Source organism: Hyperolius riggenbachi, chromosome 9, assembly GCF_040937935.1.
Source record: "Hyperolius riggenbachi isolate aHypRig1 chromosome 9, aHypRig1.pri, whole genome shotgun sequence".
NCBI lineage: Eukaryota > Metazoa > Chordata > Amphibia > Anura > Hyperoliidae > Hyperolius > Hyperolius riggenbachi.
In genome coordinates, this window is record NC_090654.1 from 128266754 (window position 1) to 128280968 (window position 14215).

Consider the following 14215-nt stretch of genomic DNA (forward strand, 5'->3'; position numbering starts at 1 on the left):
ACTGGAGTGCCCGGAGGAAACCCACGCAGACACGGGGAGAACATACAGACGCCTTGCAGATGTTGACCTGGCTAGCGTTCAAATTGGGGACCCAGCGCTGCAAGGCCAGAGTGCTAACCACTATGCCACTGTGCTGCCCGGCACATTGTTTAAATAAATTGTCCCTGAAGCCCTAAACATCCATTTTCATAAAAAAATGTAAAACGGGACAAACACTAGGACTGACTACTTTTTTCAAGGCGCTATAGTATTTTGGCAACAGTATTTAGCAGAAAGGTACCAAACAACTTAGAAATGTATGCTGGTAATGTTTAACTTTATTTGTTTATAGGCCTCCTTGGAAAGTGACTTTAATCAACAAGAATTCTCAAAGGTGAGCTAGATGGCATTTTAATGAAAGCTAGGTTAACCCCTTCAGTTGTGGTACACCAAGTCCCAAGGCATAGGCTCAAAAGAATAAAATCAAGAAAAATTGTACAATTTAGGGCCACTGGAATCACTAGAGATTACAAAGGAAAAGCTATTTTCAATGGTACATATAGCTAAAGTTCTCTTATTTACTGGAAGGCTGTTTATTGCAACATCTACCATAGCTCTAACAGGTAGCATAGTTAACACACAGTAGGCTAGATAGTGATTCTGTATCACTAGAGGAATTAGACTTGATTACTTACTTAAAGGGGCAGTATTGCGAAAATAGTGCTTTTTACTTCATTACATATAAGTTATGTACAAGTGGAGCAATACTTTAAACCTGTTTAGTGGCTGAACAAATGTAATAAGTACACTGGCATTACCTATTTGCAGCAAGGGAGCCACGTCAGAAGAAACATTTACTGATGCCGATTTAGACTATACCATTATGCTGTAGGAGGCAGCTAAATCAGCTGTTTGGGATGGCATTATATTTCCCCCTTTAGTCGTTAGAAATAGGATCCTCCACCTTGTAACTTCACTCTTGTGCAGTTCTTCAACTCATGTGAGCCGCATAATTGCACCGCACGTCACAGATCCTAATGCTGCCTGCTGAGGCCCCTACACCGCTGCTGGCAAGGACACAGACACCTATTGCTGTCCATTGCTGTGGTTACCAGCTTTCAGTTCTGCGCAAGATTCTGGCGGCAGCACCGAGCAGACACGAGCTGTAGCTGTGTCCTGCTAGCATCTGACATTAAAGTTGTTTTTTTTATTCACGAGGCAAGCATTTTTAGAATGAGAGAGTTACATTTTTACCGCTTTCCTTCTAAAAATGCTTGCCTTGTGAATAAAAAAACAACAACTTTAATCGTAATGTCAGATGCTACAGGACACAACTACAGCTCGTGTCTGCTCGGTGCTGCCGCCAGAATCTTGCGCAGAGGTGAAAGCTGGTAACCACAGCAACGGACAGCAATAGGTGTCAGTGTCCTTGCTAGCAGTGGTGAAGGGGCCTCGGCATGCAGCATTAGGATCTGTGACATGCGGTGCCGTCATGCGGCTCACATGTGCTGAAGAACTGCACGAGAGTGCAGTTATAAGGTGGAGGATCCTATTTCTAATGACTAAAGGGGGAAATATGCCATCCCAAACAGCGGCGTCAGTAAATGTTTGTTCTGACGTGGCTCCCTTGCTGCAAATAGGTAATGGCAGTGTACGAATTACATTTGTTCAGCCACTAAACATGTTTAAAGTATTGCTCCAATTGCACATAACTTATATATAATGAAGTAAAAAGCCCTAGTTTTGCAATACTGCCCCTTTAAGTCAGGCTTGCTAAAGCACAGTGGGGATGATGGTGTGCAGATGCACATACAACAGTCTGAAATTCAAATTTCCCCACCTGAACCTTGTGCACCAGGTGGATCTGGGTCACCAAGAGCTGTCTGAGTATTCTCTAGAAACAATATATCTAATACAATGGTTAATCATTTGAAATTGTGATTTCAATTACCTCAATTCTGGTAGGGTTTTCAAGCAAATTGACGCATGTATGGTAAATTACTGCATGCGCTCATGACTTTTAGCAATTCTGGTAGGTTTTAGTCATGTTTTACCTCATGCGGTAAATTTTAGTCATAAATTACCACCTGCGGTAAATTATGCAGTCATTTGTGTTGTAATTTGCATAAATTTTACCCCAAATAATCGCTATTCTCCTGGAAATTAGGGGGCACGTTAGCACATCATTTACCGATCAGTTTAAGACCTGCCTACTTTTACCTACTGGCGGTAATGTCAGTTTGTACGCATTTTGCAGTTTTTAGTGGGGCTCCTATTTATGCTGTGTAATAGAAAAGAATTGTAGAAATAAAACTCCAAATATTCACTGGCTTTTTTTTTTTTGTTTTTAATAGGGGATGCCTTTAAATATATTTTTCATAGGTTGCTACATAATCCAATACACCTCACCCCAAAAAAATAAATAAACAAACAAACAAAAATCTTCCATAGACTGTCCTAACTTGTGAAAGACTATTAAAGGCTGCTATTATTTACTTACCGCATGTTTACCACTGAAGTAACACACTTTTTAATGCACTTTCTGCATTATCCGCACGTTTTACCGCATGTTCAGAAATGCAGAAAAATCTTTCAGAATTGCTAAAAAACACGGAAAATATCGCATGAGATATTTTACCGACCGAAACAAATTTAACGCACATAGCTACTAGAATTGAGGCCAATATGTTACAAGGGTAGTTCAGATGGTTTATAGGCTTGCTTAATGGAGATATTGAACAATAGTGGTCAAGGGTAGGCTTGCCATAGGCCACTTGTGTCAGACAGGCTTTAGGCTTTTTTGAAAACTCAAAATTGCAGATGCCATCAACTGTACCTTTACCACAACTGAACAGGTTGCCAATTGCCTATTAAGCAGTGCCTATTCTCTAGTTCGCACCCGATCGCTCTGTTGGGTTATCTTGCCTGTACCAAACGGCATCCCGAGGCATAAACTGTTATAACAAACTGACACAAAGAATTATTTTTAACCAAGTGAGGTAACTCACATAAGCCAATCCGATTTAAATTTCCTGCAGATTCTGACACTTATTCAGTTCACTGTTTCTCCTAAGTTTTTTTTTTTTCTGGGTGATATTTTCACACTTAATCAATATTTTTTTTTTTTAGCCAGCAGCAACCAAGAAAATACTCAGACTAATTTTGGTAGTGCCTTGTCATCTCCTTTTTTTGGTTCTTTTTCAGTTGCAGAGTGCTGAAAAATTATTTTAAACAGGAGATGAAAATGTATCTCCTAGGTGAAAACTTAGGAGAAAAAGGAATTTGAATAAGGGCCTCTGACTCTCTGCATTATTAGATGAGCCTTTAAGATTTTTGTAGCAATACAAAGTTTATAATTTGAGCTGCCTGAAGGACAGTGTCTTAAAATAATACCTTCCTGCTTTGCTTAAAAGACAATAACATTTACAAATACATATGTAAAAGTTTCAGTAAAATGTTGAGATTGAGAATGCAAATTTACTAGGGGAGAAGTATGGCTTGAGATTTTTCACAGGTGACATAGGAGAGAGATCTCCTATGGCGGGGTCATATAATACTTGACTTGTAACCGCCTTTTGCACTAGCCATGTAATGGCGGACAAAGAGGTTAGGCCTTAGATTAAAGGGGGGCAGGGGGCTTCATGGCAGGGGGCTAGTACACAAACTTGATTTTTTAAAGAACGTTTGTGCTTGCCTGTGTTTGGGACAGTCCTTTGCAACAAAAGCACCAGGAAGAATGGAAACTTGCATATCTACTCCATTTTACTTTGAGGAGAGAAGCACAGAGCTAACTTTTCTGTTCATTAATCCAATTATATTATTGCTAACTTTGTATTAGGCTTTTGTAACCTTAAATATCTAATACCATAGAGTGGTGCTGTCCAACTCCAGTCCTTGAGGACCGAAGTCCTCATACAATTTCGGCATAGCTCAAAATAATTGATGGAACTGAATCGGGAAAGGTGTGGTTCATCAAGTAGAACATATTTCTCCATTTCCCTGTCCACCATAAGCAGTGGCATGGATATGACTCTCTAGGACTGGAGTCAAATAGCTTTGCCATATGGCAATACCATGTGGCTTTCCAAAAATGTAACTACAATCTCAAATATGTATCTATGGACCTTTTACATATCTATCTGTGAGTGTTATTTGGAGCTCCTTGGCTTAATACTGACTCGTAGTTTACTAAATCTGAAGTCTTATTGTAATATTTATATGCTCATTAAGCGAATGGGAAAAGCTTTATGTCTAAACAATATTTTTCATGATTTATGCAAAAATGTGAATATCTATATTATTGCTTTGAGACCTTTATTTCTGCTTTTATAAGAGAAATGCAACTTTTTGTTGTACAGTTGCCATGAAATTAGATTGTTGCAAGTCTTTTTGCAATTCCGTTATTGTATTGGACAGTGGCGTAGCTGAGAAGCGGTGGGCCCCAGTGCAAGGTTTACATTGGGGCCCCCAAGCACTCTATAGATAACAATTCATACGACACACCAAAACCAATCAAGGACAACCACAGTGTTGGAGGTGCAAGAAGCATCTAAGAAGTGATTATCAGCACAGGACCAATAAAGAGCTAATACTGTTAGGTTTGGCCCCTTGGGGCCCCTCTAGCCCAAGGGCCCTGATGCGGTCGCAACCTTTGCACCCCCTATTGCTACGCCACTGGTATTGAATTTTAATTTGCAGCTCACTAAGAACTCCACAAATTACAGTAAGCTCAAATTGTTCTTCTTTGCAACCTTGGAAGCAGTGTTGTTCAGAGAACTGCTGCCATGAGACTTCCCATAAACCTCTATCTTGCTGCATAAGTAGTTAGCTGCTCAGAACAGCAGCCTTTGTTACTCTTTTTTTTTTTTCACACCTGCACTATTTCATCAACTGGTGGTAAGCTTTGAACTCCACAGTATGGACTAGATGGTGGTAGATTCAGAGACGACTGTCTCATGGTTCTGAAGAATGTAAAATGTTATGATACTGTAGTCCACACCTGGGAGGCGTTCAACATCTATTATTAAAATATCAGAGCAGCAGCTAGCAGTCCATAGAGGAGCTCTTCAGTAGAGCTCTGTGTTTTTAAGTTGCATGCATATCTAATTTTGATTGGACAATTTACCACTTCCAGGTAATATGAGAGCTTATCTTACACAATGTGTTCAAAGTATTCAAAATCTGTTGGACTTCATACTACTGGAAGTAGTTAAATTGGGCACTCAGGACTGGATGTGTGTATTGGGCATAAAGTGAACATGAACTTGCTGAACAAAAAGTTACACATTTACCTAGGTAGAGTGGAGCCTCTGGATAGTGTAGAGGCTTCCAATATCCTCTATGACCCTGCCTTTGCCATGCTTGGAGCCTCTGAACATATGACAAGTAGGGTTGCTCTTACAGAGTAGCTACATATTTGTAGCTGATCAGCATCAAAATTTAAATTAGCCCTGTGCATAGCTACTCTGTAAGAGCAACCCCACCAACAAGAGCTTGTCTGATCTGTTCTTATTGCTTCACTCCTGTGTGAGTATAGCTAAGAAAAGCCACTTGTCCACAAGCCGATGCGTGCTACTGCCCAGGTGCAGCCATACATGTGCAAGCAGAGTACAGCCACATTGGTTAACGCGACTCTGAGCACCTCTCATGGGTATACCTTTAAAAAGACTCCGACCAGTACTGCAAATACTTAAGGATGCATACCTTTCTGTAGCTTGTGCTCTCCTCTTCCATTTGATGCCTGAATCTCAATTCTACGACAAATAGTTTTCGTTAAAAAATGCGGCTGCCATCTTGGCTATGTTATAACTTCCAGGTCACCCCTGTCTTCTCTGTTAGAGAAGTGCATCACTGAATGAAGCAGGAAGAGGAAGTGACACACATGGCCATTGAAAGAGGCTTCTCCAGAAGGGTCATAGCATGACTTTGGAAGTCGTCTGGCTTAAAGGCATACCCATGAGAGGTACTCGGAGTACCTTTAAGGAAGGGAAAAATGACCACGAATTGGCAGAGGGTCCCGGTGGTGTAGAGAAGGGAATCCTCTGGACTATCCAGAGGCCTCCCTCTATCTAGGTATGTATCTAACTTTTTGTTCCTGCCCAGTACAGGTTTTCTTAAAGGAAAGTTGGTAATGACAATAAAGAGTGCATGTAAATCATTTTACTATTCTGTATAATATGTGAGTTAATATTCCAGATAATGATTCAAAACATTGATTTCTTTGTAAGATGTACATACTACATATCATTGTTTCACCTAAAGTTGGAGGTTTTCATGATCTATTCCTAACAGCAATGTCAGCAATAGTTGGAGTTATCTTAGAAAACTTTAATAATTTTAGAATCTGTCCAGTGTGTTGAAGAGAGAAATTAAGGTATCTACCACTGAAGGCTACAGACTTGTAAGTGGCTTTTGTTTTTGAAGGTCTCCTAAAATAAGAAGAGATGTATTGGGAATATTGGGAGATGGTCACATGAACACATCCTTGATGGAGGGGGCAGTCAGCCATGCCACCAACAGCAATGGTACAGACTCCAAGCCTTACACCTACAAGGACAAGATCTTCCGTGACAGAATGGTGATATCCAACCTCAGACACTTCACTCAGTATCGGATTGACATCCATGCCTGCAACCATGCAGCGGACACTGTCGGGTGTAGTGCTGCTACTTTTGTTTTCGCTAGAACTATGCCTGACCGTAAGTATCTTAGGAAATTTCCTTTTAAGGGGTGTGGGAACTGGGAAGCACAAATAAAAATGATAGCCTGTAAGCACTAAAATTGCTTTAATCGCCATACAGACATTACTGTCATCACCTAATCGTTGTGCCTGAAACTGGTAGTCATGCCTGTACAGGTTGACCCTACATTACAGCCACTTCTGTTTGGAGGAAAAGGAAATCATTTGGCTGAATTTGACCTTCTCTAGCAATCATTTTCCTTTTTAAAGTGGATCTGAACTCTTGCACAGGACAGAAGGAAAATATAAAGAAACACACCCTGTATGTATTTAGAGCTTTTATACTAATTCCCCCTCATCTGTGACTAATCGCCACTGTCATTTGATCTCAGCTCAGGGATCTCCTCTGCCACGGCAAAGCAGCTAATCCGTAAACCTAGGATGTTATCAAAATGTAGATATATTGCATATTTATTGCAGGATTTGTCAGCTTTAACAAAGAAATGGTTTTCTTTAAAGTGGTTATGCTGTTGCATATTTTTAGAGCAGAGAGGAAGTTCTGAATTCAGGTCTGCTGCCCCAGCTTCCATTCCCTTAAAAAGCTATTAAAAGGGGAAAAAAAACCCTAAATGCTATTGTACCCCTACAACAACAAGTATCTAGAGATTGTGGGTGGAGACAGCTTTCCAATGTCTCTGCTAATTGCTGGCATTCGATTCTCTTTGTTACCATCTGCACTGTACATTCATTGAAAGGAAAGGTTAAAGCGGATCATAACTCAGAACTTCCTCTCTGCTCTGAAAATAAGCAACAGCATAACCACCTTTAAAAAAACATTTATTTATTACAGCGTACAGAACTCCTAAAATAAATTTGCAGTGTCTACTTCCTGGTTTCATGCAAGCAAAGAAAGCTGCGTCTGTCGTGACTGCTGAATTTCTGTGCTGACACAACTGAGAGCTCAAATTACACTTGTGATTACTTACAGATGAAGGGGAATAAGACAGGCTCTTATCTCTAAAAACACACGGTGCATTTCTCAGTTTTTTTCCTTGTGTCCTGTGCAAGAATTCAGGTCCGCTTTTACAGGATACGTCCAAAGTCCCTAAAAAACAAAAATCCACTTACCTGTGTCTTCCTCCAGCCCCTTTCAGCCATCCTGTACCCTTGCCGCAGCTCCTGTGGCTCCCGGTCTCCTCTTGTACAGATGCAGACCTTGCCAGGTCAGCATCCCAGTCGGCTACTTCTGCGCTCCAACATGCGGCTCAAGTGGTCGCGCCGACGTCATCAAGTCTGTACTGCGCAGACGCAGAACATCTGCACCGGAGGACACCGGGAGCCACCGGAGCTGTGGCGAGTGCACAGGATGGCTTCCAGGGGCTGGAGGAAGCTCCAGGTAAGTGGATTTTTGTTTTTCAGGGACCTTGGACGTATCCTTTAAGCCTTTTCTACACTATGTGCATGTCAATCACATTGCATTTGCCTTTTTTTGTTAGTACTGTATGTTGTTTTGAGTAAACAAGAACCAGTTGCGCTGGGTCTAAGTGGTATCATAAATCAATCAACCAATTATATCCTATATCAATCAACCAATAACAGGTACCATTCAACTAAGTTGGGATTCAATAAAACAACTGATGGTTTATTAATACAATACATATAATATATATAATAACATCTATCACATAAAGATGAGTCAATATTCCACAGTATCGCAGCAAATTGCGCGCGCAAAAGTCCATGATAGCGCGAATCGCGGAACGGCACTTCACGTGCTAACTGTTTAGCACACCCGTGCTAAACAGCACGGCTTTGTGAATCAAGCCCATGGTCAATGTGTGATCAATTTATGCCTCCAGCAATACATGCATATCAAACAATCATTATATATAACTGTCTCATTCGAACTGCTAGTCATCCACAGACCTTCCAAAGTGCAAAAAGTTAAAAACTGGAAAAAAGTTTTGGGATAATTTGGGAATACCAATAAAATATAAAAATATAAAATTAAAAAAGGAATAGTAATACACCAGTGTCCTAAAAGTTATTTTGATTGTAGGTTGTTATAGGGTTGACCCCCACAGGAAATAGAAAAGGATGGTGTATCCCAATATGGGTAGATGCAATGTCTCATAGGTGGCTATTAGCACTGGTCAATATATCCTGGCATAAGGTGAGTCTTTGGACTTGATATGCACCTATAATCACCAGTTAGTAGGCTCTATCCAAGATTGTAAAGTGTCGAGGGACTCACCTCCTTCCTCAGTCCAGGGATATCGCCGTTGTGGAGTTGTAGTAGGTATACTCACGTCCTGGCGTTAGTAGCTATTGAGGAGTTGGCGGGGGGTCCAGTCCGTGTATCAGAGCTCCGGCCGGTAGCTCAATGACACCGTTCAGCTTGCAAACTGTATCCGCGATCAATCCCTTCATTCGGCAGTGATCGGGTGCAGTAGTTCCGGGTAGCGGCTGATTCACTACCGGTGACGTCACCAACTCCTTGCGTCCTTCGTTGCTAGGTTGCAGCTAGGTTGCGGCTAGTTAAGGATAGTATGCGTACTGCGTCTGGTTGTAGAATCCTCACTTCTATGCAGTAATGGACGGTGGGGAGTGTGTGGAAGGGCTAACGCGTTTCGGCGGTCTACGGCCACCTTTATCGAAGCCAGTTATGAAGTGATCAGCCGCACCAAGGCTGATATATGCTGCTGACCCCTCCCATCTTTCAGATCTGGTCTCTCCTGGGTCATAGTGTGCCTGTTCTTCATTAATGCCTGGATTGCATAAGTTCTGCATATGTTCTGTATTCAGATTACCTCATAGTGCATATTTGTACGTTCTTGGAGGTGAAAAAGTAAGGCGAGAACAGGGACATGATGGTACCTACAGGGCATATATGGCACAAGCTTATAAAACATGTAGTAAGCATATATGCTAGCATATAAACGGAGAGATGGGGAGTGCAACACATTTATACTAAGGGTAGGATGTGGGAGGGGGAACAAATAATGTTGTGCACATATAGATGGTCTGCCACATTGGGTAGGTCTGGTACAGCCACATACATTCACAGGAACCCGAATATTTCAAATTCTGCATTCAGTCCCCTAGGAGCCATAGTATTTTTAGACTTAAGATCCAAAAGCTTTCCCTATTGGACATTTTGGCTATGTAGTCACCCCCCCCTAGGGTCTCTGTTTACTATTTCCAGACCTATAAATTTAGTCTCATGGACTCTGCAGTTGTGCTTTTCCCTGTAGTGTCTCGATGAGGGGTGTCCTTCCCATCCGTTCTTCATATTCTTAAGATGTTCCCCTACCCTTTCTCTAAGTAATCGTTTGGTTCTGCCTACATAATCTGCCACATGGACACATAATACAATAGATTATTCCTCTTGTGTCACATGCGATTAGTTGATTAATCTTCACAGGACCGTGTTCTGTGGCGATCTCCGTGATCTTATTATAACCTCTAGTGTCTCTGCAGTTAACGCATTTTCCACATCTTACAAAACCTTCTCCAAGTTTGGTACTTTTGCCCCCTTCACTGGTTGCCGTGGCTATCTTCAAGCCTACCGTGCTAGCTTTCCTAAATATAAAGGATAGTGCTTCGGGGATAATAGTACATAATAAGGTTCTGCGCCCCTTACAGCTAGTACAGAATGCTGCAGCCACACTCCTAGCCAATGCCCCCCGCAGCTCACACATCACCCCAGTACTGCAAACTCTTCACTGGTTGCCAGTAAAATGGAGAATCAATTTTAAGATCTGCCTGCTGACATTCAAGGCTCTACACCACATGGGACCCAAGTACATAGCGGATCTATTGGAACTTTATGACCCTCCACGCACCCTCCGCTCTGCCAACAAGATGAAGCTGGTTATTCCCAGGATACACTTAACATTTGGTGCTCGGGCCTTTTCCTATGCAGCCCCTACTCTATGGAACTCACTTCCACAATCAGTACGAGAGGCTCCTTCTCTGTACCGCTTTAAAAAAAGGCTAAAAACTCACCTCTTTTCCCTAGTCTTTGAGACTGCATAATGCAGGGTCACAGCGCTTTGAGTCCCCAGGGAGAAAAGCGCTATATAAATATTGTTATAGTTAATGCCTTATCCCTCCTAAGGACATTCCAATGTTTCCTTATAATGCTCTGTGTCCTTTTATTATTCGTATGGTATTGCAGACTAATGCACATTTCGTGTTAATCTGTTGGTATTTTGGATTTTTTCTTAAGCAATTCCTCCCTATCCATGTCTCCCATAATCTGCATTGCTTTGTCTATATCATTCTGTCAATTGCCCTCCAGAAATTTTTCTTTGAGTGTTATTGCTTCTTGTTTAAATTGGCTTTCCTCTGTACAGTTTTTACGTATTCTCGCCATTTGTCCCTTGGAGATATTTTCCAGAAAAAGTTTGCGAACTGCAATAGACTTCAATGGGGAGGCGAACTCCTCCCACCCTCCTGCCTATTACCTCCTCCCTCCTACCGGAGGGAGGAGGGTCTCATCTGCCAGGGAATTATACTATTTCAAAAACCAGTTCACATCATACCATGGCTGGGAATCGAACCCAGATCTCACTGTGTGGTGGGCAAGTCACCCTAACCACTGTACCACTACAGTAGTAACTGAAGCTGGCCTAAAATTTACCATTTACGCTCAATGCAATAGAAACATTAGGTTGCTTAAAGGGAACCTTAAAGAAAACCTGAACTGAAATTAAAAGTCAAAATAAACATACACAAGTCATACTTACCTCCTGTGTAGTCTACTCCTCAATCTATTTTTCCTCTCCTGCGACCTGTTTGTCCACTGTGATCAATGGAATTATCCGTCCTCCATTTTGAAAATAGCCATTACACCATAACAGCTTTCTGGTCAGCACACAGTTAAACTGTTAGATCGCCCACTTGAGCCATAGGGAAACATGGACACATCAGTTCTCCTCTCAGCTGTAACTGACAGCAACTGATATATAACTGACAGCAACTGATATATTTCAGTTCTGACAAAATGTTGTCAGAACTGGAAGGGATCACAGTAAGAAGAGAATGGTGAGCTTCTGAGAGGAACTGATGGCAAGGTAACTATGTAATGTCCATTTGAAGTTACCTCATGTGTTTATTTTAAATAATTTTACTCAGTACAGGTTCTCTTTAACTGAAAGCGATATGGATGTTTCCTGTAAACCATACCAGTTGCCTGGCAGTCCAGCTGATCTTTGTGACTGCAATAGTGCCTAAATCACACCCTGAAACAAGCATGCAGCTAATCCAGTCTTACTTCAGTCAGAGCACCTGATCTGCATGCTTGTTCAGGGGCTGTGGCTAAAAGTATTAGAGACACAGGATCAGCAGGCGATTCAGGCAACTGGTATTATTTTAAAAGGAAAAATCCATATCCTTCTCCGTTTAGGTTCCCTTTAAGGATTTGTAGCATAAAAGCCAACTCACATTGGCTGGGATTTGAACCTGGGTCTCACTGTGTGGTGGGCAAGCACCCTAACCACTGTACCACAACAGTAGTAACTGAAGCTGGCCTAAAATTTAACATTTATGCTCAATGCAATAGAAAAAGTAGACAAGACAAATAACCTTTTATATCAAACTTTTCTCCTGGCGGACTCAAAGCACCAGAGCTGCAGCCACTAGGGCATGCTCTATAGGCAGTAGCAGTGTTAGGAAGACTTGCCTAAGGTCTCCTACTGAATAGGTGCTGGCTTGCTAAACAGACAGAGCTGAGATTTGAACTCTGGTCTCCTGTGTCAGAGGCAGAGCCCTTAACCATTACACCATGCAGCCACTGCTTACGGATATGTAGCCAGACATGGCCTTGTCTTTTGTGTTCAACAGTTGTTCAAAGAGAACCCCAGATAGCCAGGTAGATTCATCTCTCTCTCTCTCTCTCACCAACACTACATGCTGAAGCCAGCCTAGCATGTACCATTTATGCTCAATCTATTTATGCTCAAAAATACAATTCCGCGGAAAGCGGTGACCATCCCTACTAGAGAGAGAGAGAGAGAGAGAGAGAGAGATATGAATCTACCTGGCTATCTGGGGTTCTCTTTGGACAACTGTTGAACACAAAAAACAAGGCCATGTCTGGCTACATATCCGTAAGCAGTGGCTGCATGGTGTAATGGTTAAGGGCTCTGCCTCTGACACAGGAGACCAGAGTTCAAATCTCAGCTCTGTCTGTTCAGTAAGCCAGCACCTATTCAGTAGGAGACCTTAGGCAAGTCTTCCTAACACTGCTACTGCCTATAGAGCATGCCCTAGTGGCTGCAGCTCTGGTGCTTTGAGTCCGCCAGGAGAAAAGTGTGATATAAATGTTATTTGTCTTGTCTACTTTTTCTCTTGTATTGAGCATAAATGGTAAATGCTAGGCCAGCTTCAGTTAGTACTGTTGTGGTACAGTGGTTAGAGTGCTTGCCCACCACACAGTGAGACCCAGGTTCAAATCCCAGCCAATGTGAGTTGGCTTTTATGCTACAAATCCTTAAAGGGAACCTAAACGGAGAAGGATATGGATTTTTCCTTTTAAAATAATACCAGTTGCTTGAATCGCCTGCTGATCCTGTGTCTCTGACTGAAGTCAGACTGGATTAGCTGCATGCTTGTTTCAGGGTGTGATTCAGCCACTATTGCAGTCACAAAGATCAGCTGGACTGCCAGGCAACTGGTATTGTTTACAGGAAACATCCATATCACTCTCAGTTAAGGTTCCCTTTAAGCAACCTAATGTTTCTATTGCATTGAGCATAAATGGTACATTTTAGGCCAGCTTCAGTTACTACTGTAGTGGTACAGTGGTTAGGGTGACTTGCCCACCACACAGTGAGATCTGGGTTTGATTCCCAGCCATGGTATGATGTGAACTGGTTTTTGAAATAGTATAATTCCCTGGCAGATGAGACCCTCCTCCCTCCTGTAGGAGGGAGGAGGGAATAGGTAGAAGGGTAGGAGGGAGGTGGGAGGAGGGAGGAGGGGACCCACAAGAGGCTAATTAAAATCTCCCTAGCAGAGTGTGTAGCAGCTGTCCCATAACTAATTAGTGTAGGCAGACAACTGAGTCAAATGGTATAAGGACCTTGCTTGGAGGAGGGAGGGTGGGTGGGCCTCCAGCAGTGAAAGAAGTGTGTTTGGCAATAATGTGTCTGCTGACAATGATATGAAGGGTCAAAGTTTTGCTCAATAGAGCATTATGGGGCGAATCGAACTTCCGCAAAAGTTCGCCTGATGCAGGCGAACGCGAACCCCCAAAGTTCGCCTGGAACCGTTCGCGACATCTCTAGACATGGGTGGATTCCCAGTGAGCCATAAATAAATTAGTGTACCCCGGAGTGAACCTGGTCCCCATGGCTGTTCCGCTCTTCTGTAGATAGTGTTCTCCATTATACATAAAGTTATTGTGGGTTAAGATAAACCAGGCATAGTAATCCAGGACTCAGGAGACTATGAAAAAGAGGCAGAAAGCATTTTGAGTGACCAGAACGTATATGTGAAACTAAGGAGGGACCCTGGAAACACATTTGGAAAAGAACTAAAGACCTTGTCTGA

General features: G+C 42.2%; 1 protein-coding gene across 1 annotated transcript in view; it reads left to right on the top strand.

The window, feature by feature from the left end:
* The window catches only part of INSRR (insulin receptor related receptor), a 212371-nt gene that overhangs the window by 145840 nt on the left and 52316 nt on the right, over positions 1 to 14215 (top strand). The window contains exons 11-12 of the mRNA XM_068253492.1: positions 332 to 373; positions 6403 to 6677. Of these exons, the coding sequence (XP_068109593.1) occupies positions 332 to 373; positions 6403 to 6677 (317 nt within the window). The remainder of the gene's footprint in view (positions 1 to 331; positions 374 to 6402; positions 6678 to 14215) is intronic.